Below are 19,139 nucleotides of genomic sequence, written 5' to 3' on the forward strand. Positions count from 1 at the left end.
CCAGTTCTTAGTGTTGAAAGTAGTTACGCTTTGTGATGCTGTTTGTTTAGTTGTAGTGACTGTTATTCAGGGTCTTCTTAGACGAGGGTCTCCAGCCCCAATTTTTATGGTGCTCTTGTTTTGATACTCTTACTGCTGACATGACAGGGTGCTTTCTTTAGTTCATTCTTAATGACTAATTATACTGGCTGAATTAATGGCTCAGCTTCTCTCTGATTTCCTTTAATTAGCTTCCAAGTAAAAATTTAACTAAATTTAAGCAAAACTACTTCAGCTATAGGGCATACTTCTATTTATAAATGAACCTAAACACCATTCAAGAGTTGTCTTTCAAGAGCTTTTATATTTTAGATAAGTAATTAGTAAGTACATTTTCCCCAAGGTGCCTTACACTGCACTCTCAGCTGTGTCAAGGTGCTGCAAGGGTAGGTCGGTAAGTGACAGCCCCAACCAGAGATAACCAAGAATGTCAAAAGATGTCAGTTGGCCTCAGTTTGAATATTCATACTCTAGCTGTTCAGCATAAAATGGAATTTACTACCAGTTTGTGAAGGATTTTAAGCATGTGCTCTTAAGTTCACCACAGGTAAGACATCACTATCTGTAGTAACAGCAGCAACTGGGTGTTGCTTCACCTGATGACAAGTTATGTGCCTGTTGAAAGGGATCTGAAACGTACTTTTTAAAAGAGCAATCTCTTTTTATACTTTTTTTTTATAAGTATTAAGAAATACCAAGGTAACATTCCACCTCTCACCTTTCTTTGCAGCCAAGGTATACTTTATCAGGCTAAACTAAGAGTGTATGTTATTTACTTTCCTTCAGCCTTCTTTTTTTTTTTTTAGTTCCTAATTACTTTGAAAAGTCAGTGCAAAGTTTTAGTAGGCAGCATCCTCAATTATTTTCTGCCCAGCACTTTTTACAATATGTGGCATCAGCTTTCCTCAAACTCAATAATCCAAGGCTTTCAGTTTCTGCTCAGGTGTCTTAACTAACAAATTAGGAGGAAGAAGCATTATTGCCCTGAGGTAGTTAAGCAGACTGTATCCAAGGTACATGGAAGCACCTGGTATATTATTGTCTTACCTCATCGGTACCAAAATTGGAGTTTCCCAATTCTTACGTGCCAAAATTTGCCACACTCAAGTTAGATGCCAGAGACAGCTAACTGAATTCCATCATTGTTTTTTTAGTGCGTAGACAAATGAATTTTAAACTGTTCTGAAATCTGAAAATTTACTTCATTCTGAGAAAAAGCATAGAGAGAAAAATGAAATCCCTTTAAAAATTGTGCTGGACACTTAGGAGAACCTGATATTTGACAGATTGACCTTTCTTTCACAAGTCTCCGTTTTCTTTCTGTGAAATTGCTGTTACTTTTGAAAACTGTACTATTCACGTGCTCAGTGCAACCTTCTATGTTAAATATATCTGTTCTCTGAAAATCTTGTTAAGTCCTGGAGCTGGAAAAATCTTACTCTTTACTGCAGTTCTGGTTTTCCATGGATTGGTTTGTATCTAGGTTTGAGTGTGAGATACCCTTGTGATAACACCGTAATACCATGTGATGAATGGTCTGGGTTTGTTTCAGTGTGTTTCTGTAAATTTAGAAATTACACGTACAATGTGTATGTTCAAGAAAGTTAAGCAGAATTCTGTAGAAAATCCTGAATTTGATATTCCAACTTTCAAGTGACCATCTTTTCAACCTTAATAATGTTACTTCTTGCTGAATCATTGATTGAAACATAAAATACGTTAATAGTGAGTGTTTATATAGAACAGTTTTCTGATTGTAGGCAGTAATGATTGAGAGTGATATTTCCAGTGATCTTGTTTTTTATTTCCCCCTATGCCAGATCTTAGTTTTCAAGCAGCTGCTCGAGTTATGTCTGCCCCTGTTTATGATGCTTTAAAGGTAATGAAAGACATTGCTCAGAACTTCCCAATAAGAGCCAGGTATGATACTTAAACTTGTTTTTCAAAAACTGTTTTCATGTTTGCATTTGAATTTAATGACAGTAATACAGATTTATATCCAAATCCCGCAGTCAGATATTCATGTATGACAGCTTGCTAGATAGATCCCAGGCAATTTGAGTAGAAGATGACTCCAGGGAGAGCTCATGATTGATCTCTTAAATGTTTCCTATCTGATGCAGGGGATGCCATGAAGACATGCTAATTCTTCAGGCTCTTATGGTTGAATGCGTAGTCCTTACGGATTTTACTGGATTGGTATTTTCTGGGGTGGAAATTTCTGTTGAATAATTAGCAGATTCTAGTCACAGTAGGAAGAGGCAACATTGTATTAATAAATTTCAGGGGGGATCCACACACATTAGTTCTAAGCACAACATTGCTTGGAGATTGGGCCCTGGCTACTGTATGTTAGCGTTCTTACTGGGGAAGATCTGTCTTCCATAAGAGATTACTTAATAGAAGATCAAGATAAATATTAAATAAATGGATGTGGCCTCAATATTGTCTGTCCTAATATTAAAAATTACTTTTCCTGTAAGCCAATTTTATTATAATTGAGAAATGCTTTTCTTCATACTTAGTAAGTTCTTCATGTAATCCTATCAGCAATATTTGTTTGAATACTGAATTAAATGTGACGCTAAATAGGGTTCTTAACTCAGAGTGCTTTCACATTTTACCACTCTTGTTTAATTATCACAGTGTTTCATTGTCACCCCTGATTGTCTGTTAGAGAAAATCTACACTGTAATGGAAAAGCTACCATTGTAACATCTTGTTTCAAGGAAGCAAAATGCCTTTTAAAATGCCTGAAGCATAATTATTATGAAGTAGTATGATATAAGTTTACGTTCAGGTTATCAATCAGAAAATTGAGCTTTCCAGTAGGAGATAGTGGAAGTGTACATAATGTTGAACTTCAAGGCAAGTTCCATTTTTTAAAGGACAGGGAAAAGTCATTTTGAAGTATGCTAGGTGACATTTAAATAATTGATTTAAAAAGTCATTAAATTGTTACGTGACAGGAGTTGAAGTGGGATGTATTTGTGGCATTAGAGAGCACAGTTTACCTACTCCTCAAATATTTTATGGGTAAAAGTATAAGAAGACTTTAAAATTATTAAAAGAGGAATCATGTATTCTAACATGGTAATCTAGCATGTTATTTTTAACGTGAGAGATTACAGATATTTAAATAATTTAAATTTAGTAGGCCTGCATTGACAACAAACTTAAATCCAAGGGGCATTGTGTAAAAACAGTGCACAGAATAGATTTCATTAATAAGGTAACCGTGCTTAACTTGATGAGTCAAAAGTACTAATTTGGAAAAATAAAAATGAGAATAAACAAGACATGAAGACATATTGCTTAATCACTTTAGATAGATAACTGATCATTATATTAATAGTGTTTTACGATTGTTTCAGTTTCAGACAGTTTATATATGAAAAGAACTATTTCTAATTTTGCAAATTATGCTTTGAAAAGGCTGTATAAAAATTTTAGAACTGTAGTTATGAAAATAAAAATTAAATATTATATGTTCCTTAAAAATGGAGGAGTCTGTTAGACCATAAAAAAAATAATGTACCATTCCTCTGAAAGTTTCTTTCACTTTCTAATTTACAGCCTGCATTTTGTGTCTCAGTATTTCCAGCTGAAAAGGTTAGTCTGAGGTAGATTTTACAAAATGTCATCAGATGTAGACAGTGTAACAACTGATATATGTCATGGCGACATTTTGATAATTCATTTTATAGGGTATTTTTCATCTTTGTTTTGTTGTATACTTGTCATATTATTGCATTCTTAAAGAACAGATAATGAAGTATTATAATGTTCTGTTACTTACTATTTATTAATCATTCATGAATGTTAACATTATGATCATGTGAAAGGTTTCCTTTTTTCCTTCAATACTCAGTACTATGTATATATATATATATATACTTATATATATATGTGTGTATATATATATATATGTATATGTGTATATATATATATGTATATATGTACTTGTCCAGGTAAGAACAAAGATGCACAAAATTATATGATAGAGAATATTTCAACTTTAAGGTCATATTAGAACATTTCTTCATCATGTAGAAAGATAAATAGTATCCATTTACTTGCTAGAAGTAGAAAAACTTGCATAAAAACTTTGTGAAGCTCTGAACAAATCGAACAAATGACAGAATTCAAAATGAACAGATGCCTTTCACAGGTACTTCTGTTACCTCAGATTCATAGGGTGTTCTTTTCCAGGACCAGCCATCACACCCTCTCCGTAAAATCTTGCTAGAATCCTGCATTGTCAACTGCCATGCATAGACAAGGAGCTATTTAATAATTCCTAAGGGTGTTGCTTTCCTGTTACCAAAACTATCAGTAAAGCTTACCTTTTGCTGATAGGTATTTTGCTTCCTTGCTAAGATTGGACCGGCTTTGTATTGTCTTTTCCAGCTTTTCGTTTTTTTCACATTCATGTTTTATTTTTCTGCCTAACTACTCACAGTAGGAGCCATTTGGAAATGGTTGTCCTTTTTCTCTGCATTTTTTTTAACTGTGTGTGCAGAATGAAGCATCACTTCTGAGAGCTAAAGGACCTACTATTTATGTTGAGTTCAGCATGATAAAAATCAGCTGGTTTTGTTTTCCCTAAAGTATATTTAATTCAGGACTCTCTAAAACCAGGCTTGGAAATCATACTGTTTGCTCCTAACAAGTAGTCTCTCTGATTGTCTGGAAAGCTTGAATAGTTGTTTAAAATAAACTGATTTTATGTCTTACTTCTGACATATTGTGAGCAATGTGGAGTATACTAGCAAGATCTGTTCTGAATCAGTTTCTTTGGGGAGGAAGTGAGGATTTATATTATTAAATAACTGCTTTGTTATCCATAAGTATTGAAGTTGGCTTCATATAGGAGCATTCTCAGTTTGCTTGGTTAACTTTCAGGTTTAAGACGATTCCAGTTTTTTTTGAAGCCCCATACAATTTGCTAAAACATGTACAACCTTGTTTTGAAAAAAATGCTTGTATAGGTAACTAGCATATTTTTTTTGGCATTTATCAGGACAGTCAGGTTTAGGTTTTCTTAAAATATGGAAAGATTAATTTGCCTCTGGAAGTATTTTAAGATAGCCTGACATGAAATACATTGTGGCAGAGGAAGATAAAATAGTCTTCCAGAACATTCAGAGGTAAAAAAGACAAATCAATGCATTATCTTTGAAAGGTAGAATGACTGAGGAAATTAAAATTTTGACTGTCTGTGAATGCTTAACATTTTCAAGGGTCTCAATCAGTGAATCTCTTTTTTAAGTCTCACCTAATTTTAAGTGGTCATTCTTTACATGTTTTCCTTGCCTTTATCCACATAAATCCTTGGCTGTCTGTGCTGTAATGTTGAGTAGCATGGACTTAGTAACAGTAACTTAAAATATACAAATATGGGTTGTATTTAGGTAATAATTTAGATGACCAAGCAACTTACTTTTTGTATGCATGTTATTTTCCAGAAAAAAACAACAAACCACAAGAGAAAAAATTGAGAGTGGTAAAACATATGTTGATTGTATTACTTCAACAAAACCTAGTCTGAATTTGAAACCTGGGTTTACTAGAGTAATATGGAACAATATTTGGTTTGAAAATACAAAATTTATGACACTGCATCACTCTTCTTTTTAAGATTTAATTACAGCATTCTTCAATTACAGATGTTTTATTAAAGTGCATTGGATGTTTTATTAAAATACCTATTTCACATTATTTAATGATATTTTGAAAATGTGGTGGTTGAGCGATACAAATATTTTATTTTAACAGATCACTGACAAGAGTGACCATAGACAAGGAAATGCGAAATGAAATAGAAGAAAATCAGAAGGTTTGTTTTTATTTCAAGTAGACATTTGAGTTACTATCATATTGCTGCTTTTGGAGATTTTTATTAGTGTAGCAACTTTCACATGGTTGCTATCAGAGAAAAAGAGTTAATTGGTCTAAAAATCTGTTACTAGATAGGTAACATTTAAATGCCCAATTCAAATAGTTTACTTTCTGCTGTTCATGACACTTTTTCCCATCTCTTTTTTGGCTTTATAGAACTAGGCAAGGCCAAACAATTTTCACAGAGTGTTGTGTTGAGTCACAAATCGTGTGCTGTGAAAGCAAGATAGGTATCAGTTAATTTTTCTAGAGCTTTGTTGCTGAATCTAGGCCTGCTGCTTACATTATGGTCAGCACATGCTAGCTTTGAGCTTTCCACACTCGAGAATCCACACTCTCAGAATCACACATGCAACTATTCTGCGAAGTGTTTCAAACATTATCTATGGTAGATGGTGGTTTTATTTTTGTCCTTGAGTCACTGCATCTTTTGTTCCTTGTGTCACATGAGGAACCATTTTTCCTGTGATTTTGACTGATCTGAGGTTTATCCTGAGATGCCACTTTGTGTTTGTTGAGTTCATGATGTCTCTTGTATTCTGTGTTCAGAGGTTGGACTTTTTCTTTCAAGTTGAGTGTTATAGTTAAATGTTAACCACCATGCTTTTAGGACTGGTCTCATGAAATGACATCCATAGCACTGCCCTTGTCCTGATCTTCAGGACATGTATTTTTGTAGGGTGTTAAGACTGACTAACCACTGTATTACTTATGGCACTCCTGTACTTCTGCAACATTTTCATGTATCATATTGCTTTGTATCCATTCAGGCCTTTTCCTCTTGCCTTGCCAAGGCTAGTATCTCCAGGGGAATGCCTTTCCAGTTTCTTCCAACCTTCCAAAACAGAGAAAGTGAACAATGTGCCTGTTGCACTGGTGCAGCCTTCTCATAAAGAGCTTGTCATCTTTATTGTAGCAAAAATATCACATAAATGTGTTAGAGCTCTCCACTATGCAAAACTAATGTAAGGCTTTCCAGTGTCTCGAGTGTTACCTGCCCAAATAGTGACAGGATCGAGTGTTAAATCCTTGTAAATGGTTAAGCAAACAATTGTGGAGGCCTTTTTCTGTCCTTTGGTGATTGCACTTGGGGCTGGTATATGGAGAAGATATTTCATGTATTTCAGCATTTCACCACCTTGACCCCTTCAGCTTTCTTGTGTGCAGAGTGCATGTTTGATTCTTGGGTTTTCACAGAGATCTTCTTAAACTGAAGCTCTGTTAACGCAAAAATCAAAACTAACTGCTTAATCAAAAACTACTCCTCCACCCTAAAATGCAAAAAAAAAAAAAAGTAAAAAAAGTAAAGGTCTACCATGAATTAAAGTGGTAATTAGTAAGTATAAGGATTAGGAAAAGTAACTTAAAATTTGGATTGAAATGAAGTATGTATTTAGGCAAAGCTATATATATATATAAACTGTTATGACAATGAAGATGTAGTCAATGGACATCAAAAACAATTTAGCTTGTTCAGTGTTTCTTTTATGAGGCACAACTGAGTTGCCTAAGCCTGAATTCGTGATGTCATTTGAGATGCTACAGGTTATCCGAGATAGCCACACAGGTCTGGCATATGTGTCCACTGGGACATCCATTCCCTTCTGCCTCACCTGTATTTTCCAGTCCAAAGATATATTGCCCTGAAACAAATTACATTGGATATCTGTGTGGTTGGTCACATATGGTCACATATGAGCTGAATCACTCATATGATTCCATGACTGCATTAACTACATTGAGAGGATTTCATGCACCTCTCACACTGAGTTTAAATTTCCTACTGCATCCTTCATGTAGTCTAAGGGCTACAGGCCTTTCAACAGCTGAAAACTAAAATCTGTTGAATAAAAGTAGGGAAACTTCCTGAACACTGCTGTTTGAGCACAATAACTTGGAATGTGCATTCTTGAACTGCAGTACATCCATCTAGCAGCAGGAGAGATATGGTCCCATGCTGTGTGTAACTGGATGATTCCCTCTCAAGATAATGAAAGTTGAATAGGAAATGCAACGGGAGGAAATAAAGGTATTGTAAGTTGAAAAGACATGTGATGATTTAGGTGTAATGAATTGATACCTAACCAAGAAATAGACAAAGAACTGCTACAGAGAAAAGAAAAAAATAAAATCTCATTAAACACAACTCACAACTTCCAGGGCAATAATTTGCTGACAGTTTAGCAAGAAAATACTATATGACTATTATCAGCCTTAAATTCTAGTATGGGCTGCCTAAATACTCCATCCATCAATGTTTTTATGGCAAATTGGATGCGCTTCTGAACAATCAAATGCCTAGCATCAAAATTGTATCGTGAGTCTCACCTCTGATTTATCAATGTCTATAAGTATCTGAAGGGAGGGCATCAAGAGGATGGTGCCAAGCAATAGGACAAGAGGAAGCCGATGCACAGGAAGTTCCATGTTAATATGATGAAGAACTTCTTTGCTATGTGGGTGACCATGCATTGGAACAGATTGTCCAGAGGAGTTGTGGAGTCTCCCTCTCTGGAGATATTCAAGAACCATCTTGATGCAATCCTATGCCATGTGCTGCTCTACCATGAATCTGCTTGAGCAGGAATGTTCGACCAGGCAACCTCCTCTGTGGTCCCTTCCAACCTGACACATCCAGTGATTCAGCTCAGATCTTTTTCTACTGCAGTACTGAAGAATTTGACAAACTTTTAATCCCATTTCAGTACCCAGTGAATTATAATTTTTTCATTATTCTTGCATTCATTTTAGTTAGTGTTTTTATGACCTACATCAGCCAGTTACAGTCTTTCTCAGTATCTATGTATACATGAATGTCTGGCTTATGACAGTAAGCTTTCAGTAGTGATAAGAGATCTCATATCCTAAATGCTGATTTTGGTGCTTCAGTGAGAGGGCTGTTCTAGCTGATCTCACAAGATCTGTGTAAGAGCTCTGAAAGATACTGGTAAGACTGCTGGAGACTGTAATCATCTTTATATTTATTGTTCACTGCTTGAGTCCAGTGGCATTGAGAGGGATTGCTTTGTGGTCAGAGCACTTCATAGCACAGTGCTGTTATTAACCCTTAGTCCAAGTTCGATTTGTTAAGTACAGGAAAATTCCAGGTATACCTAGGACTGGCTGATGCAGGAGGCTCATGGCTGTGTGCCTGGCTGTTTCAGTTTGTCTTTTCTGCCTGTTTTGTTTGTGTCTCAGGATCAAACTATGTAGGTAAAATGACTGGAAGTGTTACCTGCTGCAAGGGCGCTTGGTATTGTCAGGCACTTGTGAATTTTGGCTGCTTAGAAGGGATATGTCGAGTGAGACCTTGGGAGAGCATGTAATTGAAGCTGTAGTAGGAAAAATGTAAATGTCAGACACTAGCCACTACTTCTAGTTGGTTTTTAATGTTTGCATGAGATTTCACAAAGATAAATACAAAGTCCAACACTTGGACTGGAGTAATCCAAAGCAACAATTAGTTGTAAGGAAGATAGAAGTCCTTCTTCTGTACCAAGTTCTGGGACATACAAAAAAAGGAAAAAAATCTGTAATTTACATGAGTATAGGATTGGGAATAAAGTGGGGTTTACAAATCAGGAAACTAATAAATTATCTCTTTTCAGTTTGGTTTTCAAAGTCAAGGACAGATATTGGACTTAAATAAACATTCTTTCTATGTTAGACTTATCACAGGTGCAGTTTTCCTTCATGGAGAACCCTGCCTTTCATAAACTAGTATTAGGTACTATTGTATATTTTCATTCTGCTTGAGGTTTTGGAAATGTTTATATATACTAAGGAATATGGTACCTTCTCAATGAGTGATGAGCAATAATGCACGTATGTTCGATTACAAGGAGCTTCAAGGAAACTGTTGTCTCATTTATGTGGGTTTGCACTTGTAATGCCACAAACCAGTTAGCTTTGAGTTTATTTGCATTTTACTGTGTGAAAGTAACCACACTGTTTTAAAGAAATAATACTATTTTTAATATATGCTCATTTTTTTTCTCTCATTTGTTCAGTGACAGACTTATAAGTGGAGTAATATATGCAGCTCAAGTTACTTGCTTTAAATGTGCTTTTCTTCAAAGTGCATGTTTTGTTCACACTTATTTTATTTAGCAAGTGGGAGCTAAATGGGTAAAAATTTTTTTTTTGCCTTTTTTTTGCATATTTTTTTACTTACTATTCCTCTACTGGGAATTAAGACAGATCCAGAAATCTGATTCCTATGGGGTGAGTTGGGATACACTACTGCTGTTGCTCCTGTTACTTATCTTGATACAGCCACCTGAGATTGAACCAGATAGTTCCTCAGAGCTCTCTGAAATAGAATAAAACATACTTTACTCCCTAAATGCTTCTGTTGTATTTGTTTATTGTGGGTCTCTTTTCTTCTTTGTAAAGTAAAGATATGCTATGCTATCCCTTTCTAATCGGCATTTTTCCCGAGGTCCCCTTGTTAGAGGAGATTTTGGGTTTCTTGTCTGTTTTTCTTAATTCCCTAAAACAATTGCAAATACACTTTTTTTGGAATTGAGAGATGTTGTGCTATTGCAAAAGCTGCTTTCAGGTGAAGGTCTGAAGGACACATGTAAGTTCTCCATTCCTGAACAGATATGTAGAATTTTTCAAAAACTTACAAGACATATTTCTGTATGTGTATTTTCACTTTCTGTTGGCAAACATTGAGAATGTGTCTTTTTTCTGCCTTGTACAGATAGGGACACTGTAGATTGTTTTGGGGGGAATTACCAGCTGTTTTCATTTGTATTTATACAAAGTGTATTAAATAGCACTCATAAAAGTATGATGTCGGTATTTTTTCCAACACTCAAATACAAGAAGGAATTGTGTGGAAGAGAATTGATGTGTATATTTTGCAGAATTTCTTTAGGGTTTTTATAGATATGTGATATAAATATATGGATATATGTGTGTGTATGTATTTATATATGTGTGTTTGTGGTTGACATATGCCTAAATAAGTAAGCAGTACTTTTTACTTTTTAGCATTTTCATGAAACACTTGGAATCCAACCTGGAGAAGCACATTTATTTCTAAATGGCCTTCCTATTGACTTGGATTTTCATGATCCTTTTAGGTAAGATGGTACATCTTGTTTGAAGATTACAGAACTACTAATAGTACTGGAGAAGTTATGCTCATGGTGATAATCTCATCTGTTGCATTTTGGGGGTCAGGATGTCCTCCAGTAGAGAGAACACTGGTTTACAGTGGTTTTGCTTTGAATATGAACATTGTATAAGTAGTTGAAAACAGCATTTTCTCTTGGATGTTTTTTCTAATTCAGTTAAAATTTTACAACTTACCATGTAAAATTAATTTGGAAATGGAAGGAATCCAATCAGTAGCTGTAAAAAGGTGGGGAAAGCACTTTTGACAGTAAATTAAATGTTTTCATATCCCCGTTTCTTAAAAATTAAAAAAAAAAATTGCAGGCATTAAATTTAGATATCCAACACCTTGGGTTACTTTTGACATGCTTGCGAGTCTCTATCTGGCCACCTTTTATAGTAACTTCTGTTAATCCAAAGGTAGTATGCTTTTTGGTATAAGAAATCTTTTTCTAGTTTGTGCAATTATAGTATAATTATTTTGGGTGTGTCTTGCCTCTTTTATGTAAACAATCAAGCCACAAACATCTTCTGTTGCATTCTTCTGTGTTGTCAAGGACAACAAACAGGACTACTTCAAAATTGGTTTTGATGGCCTGCAAAACTGTTAGTAAATCTACTAATTTGTCACAGTCTATAATTATTTATTTTCAATTTTTAATTCATAATGTCTTATTTTCTTTTCCATAAAGATTCTTAAACTTTCTTGGGCTTAGTATTTATGCTTGCAATTTTACCTATTTTTTTTGTCAACCAGAGTTTTGAGATGGAGTGACTTGAATCTTTTGTAGTAATTATGTATTTTTTAATGATAGTACTAGGTTTCATTTCAAGGTATTTTAGAAGAAACCTTTAAAAATAGAGAAAACTCAAAATGAAGCAGGATAGAAATGAAGGCAGTTGTAAAATCTTGCAAGCTGTGTTCTGCAGTGGAGTACTTCAGGCTTTGTTTCCTTCCCAGATTTGAACTTTCAGATTGTAGCAGGTGTTCTAAAGTCCCACTGGATTTTCTGGGAAACTTTAGAGGTGTGGCTGTGTTTTTCCTCCATGCTGTTTTCAGGGTTCTGCAGTGATGCAGACTTAGAGCTCACCTGTGTCCCTATCATGTGCTGCCTGCTTCTCTGCCTACTTGCAAAACTTCCTCTTAGGATACCCCAGCTTGGGTTTCTGCCTCAGCCAGGACAGTACAGCAAGAAACCTTGTGCTCTGCTGTCCTGCCACGTCTTACTAAAGATGGATAAAATTGCTTCATATACAATAAGTGTGAATAACAAAATAGTTGTATTATCTCTTGTAGTTCTGTTTTGAAGTAAGTTAAAGATGTACAATTAGGGTGTTATTAACTGATACATTTTTTCAACATTAGTCTGTGGGAGAATATAGAAAGAAAAATATTTCTAAGACTGTTAATATGAGGATTATTTTTAGTATGAAAAATAGTTTTTATGTCATGACAAGAGTTTTGTGTAGACATGTATTTTATCTTCCTGAAAAAGTATCTTAGAGACTCTTAAACTGGAAGGAAAAGTGATGCATGGCCTTCATGAACTTGGAATCAAAGAGGAGATCCTGAGTAAATTTATGAGGTTGCATATACATCCTACAGATAACAGTTATGCACTAGATATTCGTCACTCTTCGATAGTAGTAAGTAATTTTAAAATTATTTATTTAAATATTACATATTTGATAATTCTATGTAGGAGATAGTTTATCTTTTTTGATAGTGTAATTGAAATACTAGTCCTAAGACTATATTTTTGAGGATGATATTCCTTCAGTGTATTTGAGGAGTAATTTTCTCTAGTTTATACCTTATTAAAATTTTAAGATGTAAGATATTTAAAAGAAAAGAAAAATGTATCTGAGAGTGGTTTCACACTTACAGCAATAGAATTTGACTTTACAGCAATTAAGCTAGCCACATAATACTATGTGGTATCATCCTATTATGCAAGACTTCTAAGTGTAGTTTACAGGTATGATAAGTGAATTGTGGACCACCTAAATATTTTGTTTCTAACTGACCAATGACTGAGCTTCAAAATATATGCAGGTTTCACTATAAAGGTTATATACCACTGAAAAAGGCACTAAAATAAAATTATTTTTACCTGAAAGAGCCATATTTCACTCTTCTGCTTGCCAAGGCTTACACAGAAAGGACTAGAAGAACAAATTGGCCACATATGGATTGGTTATTTTGATATATCCCAAGTGCTGTTACTGCACATTATAGATAAATACTGTATTTGGATTACAAGGTGGTTATGCTGGGTTACCCACATATATGTGATATGTTGTTATGATGTTTGTATTGTGAAAGTAGCTTCCACACTTGAAAAAAATGATTTTATTCACATCCTTATGCATAGTACAAATTGTCCTTTTTCCTTTTCCATCCATTAATAGTTTCATGTGCACTGCAAATGAAAACAGTTTGACTGGAAAAAAAAAAGAGATTAATTTTAGAAGCTACTTTCTGTTACTATTTCAAAAAAAAGGGAAGATGTTTTATTCTTTGCAGTCTTTCCATGTGTTTCAAAATATTATTATTTATGCCCACGTATTTTACTCAGTGTTCAATGTGTGTTTTTTAAGTGACTGCCTTTTTTGTTTCAGTGGATTAATAATATAGAACAAGATCACAGCTATAGCACATGGCCTGAAAGCTATCAGGAACTGCTAAGACCCACACTTCCTGGAGTTCTGCAGCAGATTAGACGCAATTTACATAATTTGGTAAGTTTGGAGAACTTAATATTTTTGCATAACGTATCTATTAATATGTGAACAGACAGTTTATTAAAAAATACACATGCTGGATTTATTGTTAAGATTTGTTTTCTATGTGGATCTGCTAATAATAGTGAAGAGTGCTTTGTCTAGTGAGTCATATGCAGTTATTGTCTGAATTCCAGAAATGGACTTGGGCACAGTTTTGTCAGGAGTTTTTGTGTTCCTTTCCATGTTACACATAGATAATTCACTAATATAGAAGAATTTTTTTCATAGTACACTACTGAGGGAACTGTCCTTGTTTTAGAGATGGTGAACAGATGTACAAAAAGATTTATGTTTTAAAGGATACGAATTATGAGTGTCTTGTAGCCTAATTTTTCCTCTGCATATAGCATTCTGTATCCCTTAGTGAGTTAAGGAAGCAGCTATTGCTGATTTAAAATATAAAAGGTATGAACTATAGAATCATAAAATGGTTTGGGTTGGAAAGGACCATTAAAGGTTATCTAGCCCAACCCTCCTGCAGTGACCAGTGACATCTTCAACAAGACCAGGTTGCTCAGAACCTCATCCAGTCTGTCCTTTACCAGTTTAAATAGTGGTCCCTCCACAGCTTCTCTGGCCAGCCGGTTCCCCTGTGACACCTTTGGTGCCTCACCACCCTCATTTCTTCATATTCAATATAAATCTGCCCTCTTTTAGTTCAAAACTGTTATCTCTTGTTCTGTCACTACAGTATCACTACTACTGGTATAAAGCCTCTCTCCGTTTTTCTTATAAGTTTCCTTCTACTCATAGGAGAGGTTCTCCAGCCCTCTGATTGTTTTTGTGGCCCTCCTTTGGACCTGCTTCAACTGGTCCATGTCTTTCCCATACTGAGGGCCCCAGAGCTGGATACTCCAGGTGGAGTCTCACCAGAGTGGAGCAGAGGGGCAGAATCTCCTTCGACCTGCTGGTCATGTTTCTTTTGATGCAGCCCAGGATAAAATTCACTTTCTGGGCTGCAAGCACACACTGCCAGCTCATGTCTAGCCTCTCATCCACCAGCACCTGCAAATCTTTCTCTGCAAGGCTGTTGTCAATACCTTCATCCCTCAGCCTGCATTGTAAACTGGGAGTTGCCTCAACCCAGGTGCAGCACTCGGCCTTGCTGAACCTCTCGAGATTCCCATGGACACACTTCTTGAGCTTGTTCAGGTCCCTCTGGATGGCATCCCGTCCTTCAGTTGTGTCAGTTGCACCACTCAGCTTGGTGTCATCTGCAAATTTGCTGAGGGTGCTCTCAATCACTTGGTCTGTGTCACTAATGAAGATATTGAGTAACACTGGTCACAATACAGACCAGATATTGAGCTGGATGCAACCATCCCACCAATTTCTGATTAGGTCATCCATCAGCTCCATCTCTCTCCAATTTAAAGAGAAGGATGTTGTGGGGAACCATGTCAAAGGCCTTACAGAAACCCAGATTGATGAAATCTGTAGCACTTTGCTTGTCCATTGATGCAGTTGTTTAAAGTGACACTAAGTTCAGTATATAAAAAGACAGTGAAATTACAAGCAATGTGTAATAAAAAATGTATGTTTCTATGAAGCATACATAGAAACAAAAATAAATATTGGCTTAAAACTTTAATTAAAAGATAGAGCTTTGGGAAAGAATTCTTCCTTTCTGTTCACATATTTTTGTAGTCACTCTTTCACTTCTAATGAAGCATAAGATGTGTGTAATATGAAGTAGATTGCATTATTTATTCAGAGTTAAATTTGTTAAATATAACAGCTGTATTATAGAAGTCTACAACATATCATTTAACTATAATCTGAGGGGGAGAGCAATCAAAATTTTGCAAGTTATTCTGCTGCATTTCATCTGCTTTAGCAAATATGATAAATTCTAAGGGGAGTTTGCAGTGCAAAGCTGAATAAATAAGGTACAGATGTCATAATTAAATCTACATAAGGATAATCTATCTATGCAGATACATCCCACTTTTAGGTTCTATGCATGCCTGAAAGATCTAATTTTATATTCTAAGCTACACTAAGTGAAAGAGAGACTACAAAAATATATGAGACAGAAAGGAAGAATTCTTTCCCAAAGCTCCATCTTTTAACTAAAGTTTTAAGCCAATATATTCCATTTATTTATTTTTGTTTGGTTTTCACAACAGAGAGTCAGTTAAAAGAACTAACATAAAAATAGTCATTATATCCTTTTTAAAATAAATATAAAGTTCATTAATATAAACAGAGTAATGGCACAGAGTCTTTCAAATGAGAAAACAGTATCACTTGGTTTGAAGTTCAATAAATGGTTAAATCCTGTTTTCAGCATTTGATCCAAATGCATTAGTTCTGAAGTTATTTTCATTTATGCTTTTAATGTTTTCTTACAATGAATGCTCTAAAAAATTGAAAACAGTTGAAGCGTTCAGCTCCTTTGGAAATTAATGTTCTTATCTTGGATTTTATGTCTGACAAAAAAATAAAAGCAGACATCAAGAATAAATGTTGGCTGCATGATATGTTTTCTCTTCTTAGGTACTTTTTGTTGATCCTGTCCAAGAAGATACAGGTGATTACATGAAAGTGGCAGAGTTATTCTACCATTATAATGTACCACTTAGGTAAGGAAAACTGAAAATCTTGAGGAAGAGTCTTTAAATAAGGTTGCTTTCCGTTTTTTCTTCTTCATCTTCTGTTTTGCTAGACAAAGATGTGAATTTAAATGAAGTCCAACTCAACCACGTTCTAATAAGACACATTGGTTACCCACTTGTGTCAAACTTACTCAGGTATTAAGTCTTCTTAAGCAAATAGATTGCTAGGGATAACGTACTTGACTGGGTGTAAAATGAACTGCAAAAGTCTGATAAAAATTTGTTTTGTCAAATAGTCCCACTGCAGGCCCTTGTGAAGCTGCATCGTAATCAAAATATGCTGTAATTAAAACATATTTTGAGAGAATTTTTTAAATTCAATTATTTCAGTTGAGGTTGCTTTACTTAACTTTGGTTTTATATAAAAACTTTTAGGACTAAAGCAAGATTGTCCTCATCAAGTTTTGAATTTCTAAAAATTAGCTGTCTGGGTCTGAACTAGTTAGCATTTGAGATAAAGACACTTTTAGGGAACAGTCTGGTTAATCTGAGATGCCTACTTTTAAGAAAAAATGAATTGTTTCGTTTTTATGAAAAAGGAAACTGTTTATTTCCACAGCTTACAAATGAAGGGTTTCCAAGGTTTAGCAAGATGAATTCCATGTTAATTATTTAAAATCTTCTTGGGAAATGTTTTTTGTTTCCTCAATAAATTACATGGTTTTCCTTTTTCTTTAAAATTTTACTATCTCTGATAATTGTTTTGTTTTTCTTAATGTTTTATTTTTCAATTACAAAAACATAATGCAGGACAGATATTAGTTACATGTGCATTTTGTCACTACCTGGGAGACAATACTCCTTCAGTCCTTGAGGAGAATATAGCCTAGAACATGATTTGCCTTTTGTGATACATAACAGCATAAGAGTAGCTAAACTGGGTCAGGGTAAAGATCCATTTTGGTCAGTCTGTCTACAAGAAGCCACAAGGAATTGTCTTGGTATGATAAAAAGCATAGTGGAACCAGGTTCTTTACCTCAGTATTTTCCTGGCATTCATGCATTTAGAGATCAAAGAATTCTTAGGATACTTAGGATACTTAGCTATCCTCAATGGGTTTCTGTTCCACAAACTTTTCTGGTTTTCCCTCAAATTCCTGTAAAGTTTTAGCACCCCCAGTGTCTTTTTCCGGGTATTTTCACAGTTGAACTATGTGATGAAAAACTGCTTTATTTGTTTTGAGCCAGAGTTTTAGTAGCTTCATTTACTGTCTCTGCGCTCTTATAAATAGGAACCTAAGCAGTCTATCCCTCTCTCTCTTGATTTTATAGGTGTCATGATTTTATAAAGCTCTGCTGTGTTCAACTGCACTCATTTCATTCCCTAGGTTACAAGTTATTCTTTTCCTGAAAGCTGTTCCAAAGTTTGTTTTATTTTCTGAGTTATCTCTCTCCAGACTTTCCTAGAGTTAATATGTCTTCTCTGAGATGAGAGCAACAGCCATGTACACAGTATTCAAGATGTAGACAAGTCATGGGGTCTATCTTGTCATGTGATATTTAGACTGTTCCTATGGCATCCAGGTGACATAAATCCTTGAGAAAAGTTATTTGCAATAGTGAGATGTAAAAAATGGGAGAAGCAATTAGTTGTAGAACATGTTGCATCTTTATGCATTGATTATTATTTGTATCTTTTTAGAAAACTTGCTGTATTTCTTAATCCCTCTGTCCTGTGATCTGATACACACCTGATTGTCCTGAACACCTGTCTAAATGATTTTATACTGATAAGACAGATTTCATTTTAATAGCCTTAAGATATCTAATGTGAAGTGGCTATCTAAGTGAAAAGCTGACTTCCTAAATCAACCTACTGATTGTAAATATGAAGGTCCACTGAAGCATGGGCTCAGCCTTGCAGGTGGTCGTGTCATTGTAGTAGCTCTCATGTATCACAGGACCAGCAGGTGCCTCCTGTTCTTGTAGCAGCTATGGCAGAGCTGTACGCTTCGTGGAAATACTTGCAAGAAGCACAGTGTTTTGGATAGCAGGAGCCAGATTTGGGTCTCTGATAGTTCTTCAGAAAGACTGTAATTCTCTTGTTTTGCCTTGCAATTTGCCTCTTTTCTATAGTTGGCATAAATTTTGATCTTTCAGCCAGCTGCTGCATGTGGGACATTATCCAGTGCTGTCATATGTGTGGTCAGGAATAGGCAGCAGCTTATACAGCTGTAGTTCATAGACGGCTGTGGTTGTGTAAGCCATTTTGCACATTATTAGATGGTTTTGGTTGCAGGTTGGCAGCCAGAGACATCTCTACCTGTAGGTTGGCTATAAAGTAAATGTAGAGGAGAAAAAAATTGAATCGCTGCTTCCGTAGAGATTTCTCATGGAGCAGCCTTTTGGTGGCCTGTTAGGTTTGTTTTGGGACAAGTGACAGCTAAAGACAGAGGATTTTGCTGCAGATCTAGTATGTATAACATTAACTGCAGGTGCTCAGCATGATTCAAGGATGTGTTCTGGAAAACTACATGCTGCCCCAGAGTGCGAAATATTTGCATAAAATCTCTATTTCTGATTCATAAAAGTATCTGGTTTTTACCGTCTTCCTCATGGCTCTCTCCCATTACACAAGCAGGTTTCATGTTAAAATGCTGGTTAAAATGCAATTCTAAGAAAATGTATTGATAGTAGAGAGTGGAAGGCTTGGAAATGTTTAGAAGG

The 19,139-nt window shown here is 35.2% G+C and overlaps 1 protein-coding gene across 5 annotated transcripts in view; it reads left to right on the top strand.

Annotated features, from left to right (window-relative positions):
* The window catches only part of UGGT2 (UDP-glucose glycoprotein glucosyltransferase 2), an 87,890-nt gene that overhangs the window by 22,045 nt on the left and 46,706 nt on the right, over nt 1-19,139 (top strand). For all 5 annotated transcript variants that reach the window (XR_007903378.1, XR_007903377.1, XM_051780579.1 and 2 more), the window contains exons 9-14: nt 1,860-1,959; nt 5,818-5,878; nt 10,942-11,033; nt 12,564-12,714; nt 13,690-13,809; nt 16,354-16,439. Coding sequence is in view for 3 of the 5 variants with exons in the window: in XM_051780579.1 (XP_051636539.1) it covers nt 1,860-1,959; nt 5,818-5,878; nt 10,942-11,033; nt 12,564-12,714; nt 13,690-13,809; nt 16,354-16,439 (610 nt within the window). In the remaining 2 variants the exon portion in view is untranslated. The remainder of the gene's footprint in view (nt 1-1,859; nt 1,960-5,817; nt 5,879-10,941; nt 11,034-12,563; nt 12,715-13,689; nt 13,810-16,353; nt 16,440-19,139) is intronic.

The sequence above is a fragment of the Manacus candei genome, unplaced genomic scaffold, assembly GCF_025592945.1.
Source record: "Manacus candei isolate 608988 ecotype Guabito, Panama unplaced genomic scaffold, ASM2559294v1 h1tg000014l, whole genome shotgun sequence".
Lineage (NCBI taxonomy): Eukaryota > Metazoa > Chordata > Aves > Passeriformes > Pipridae > Manacus > Manacus candei.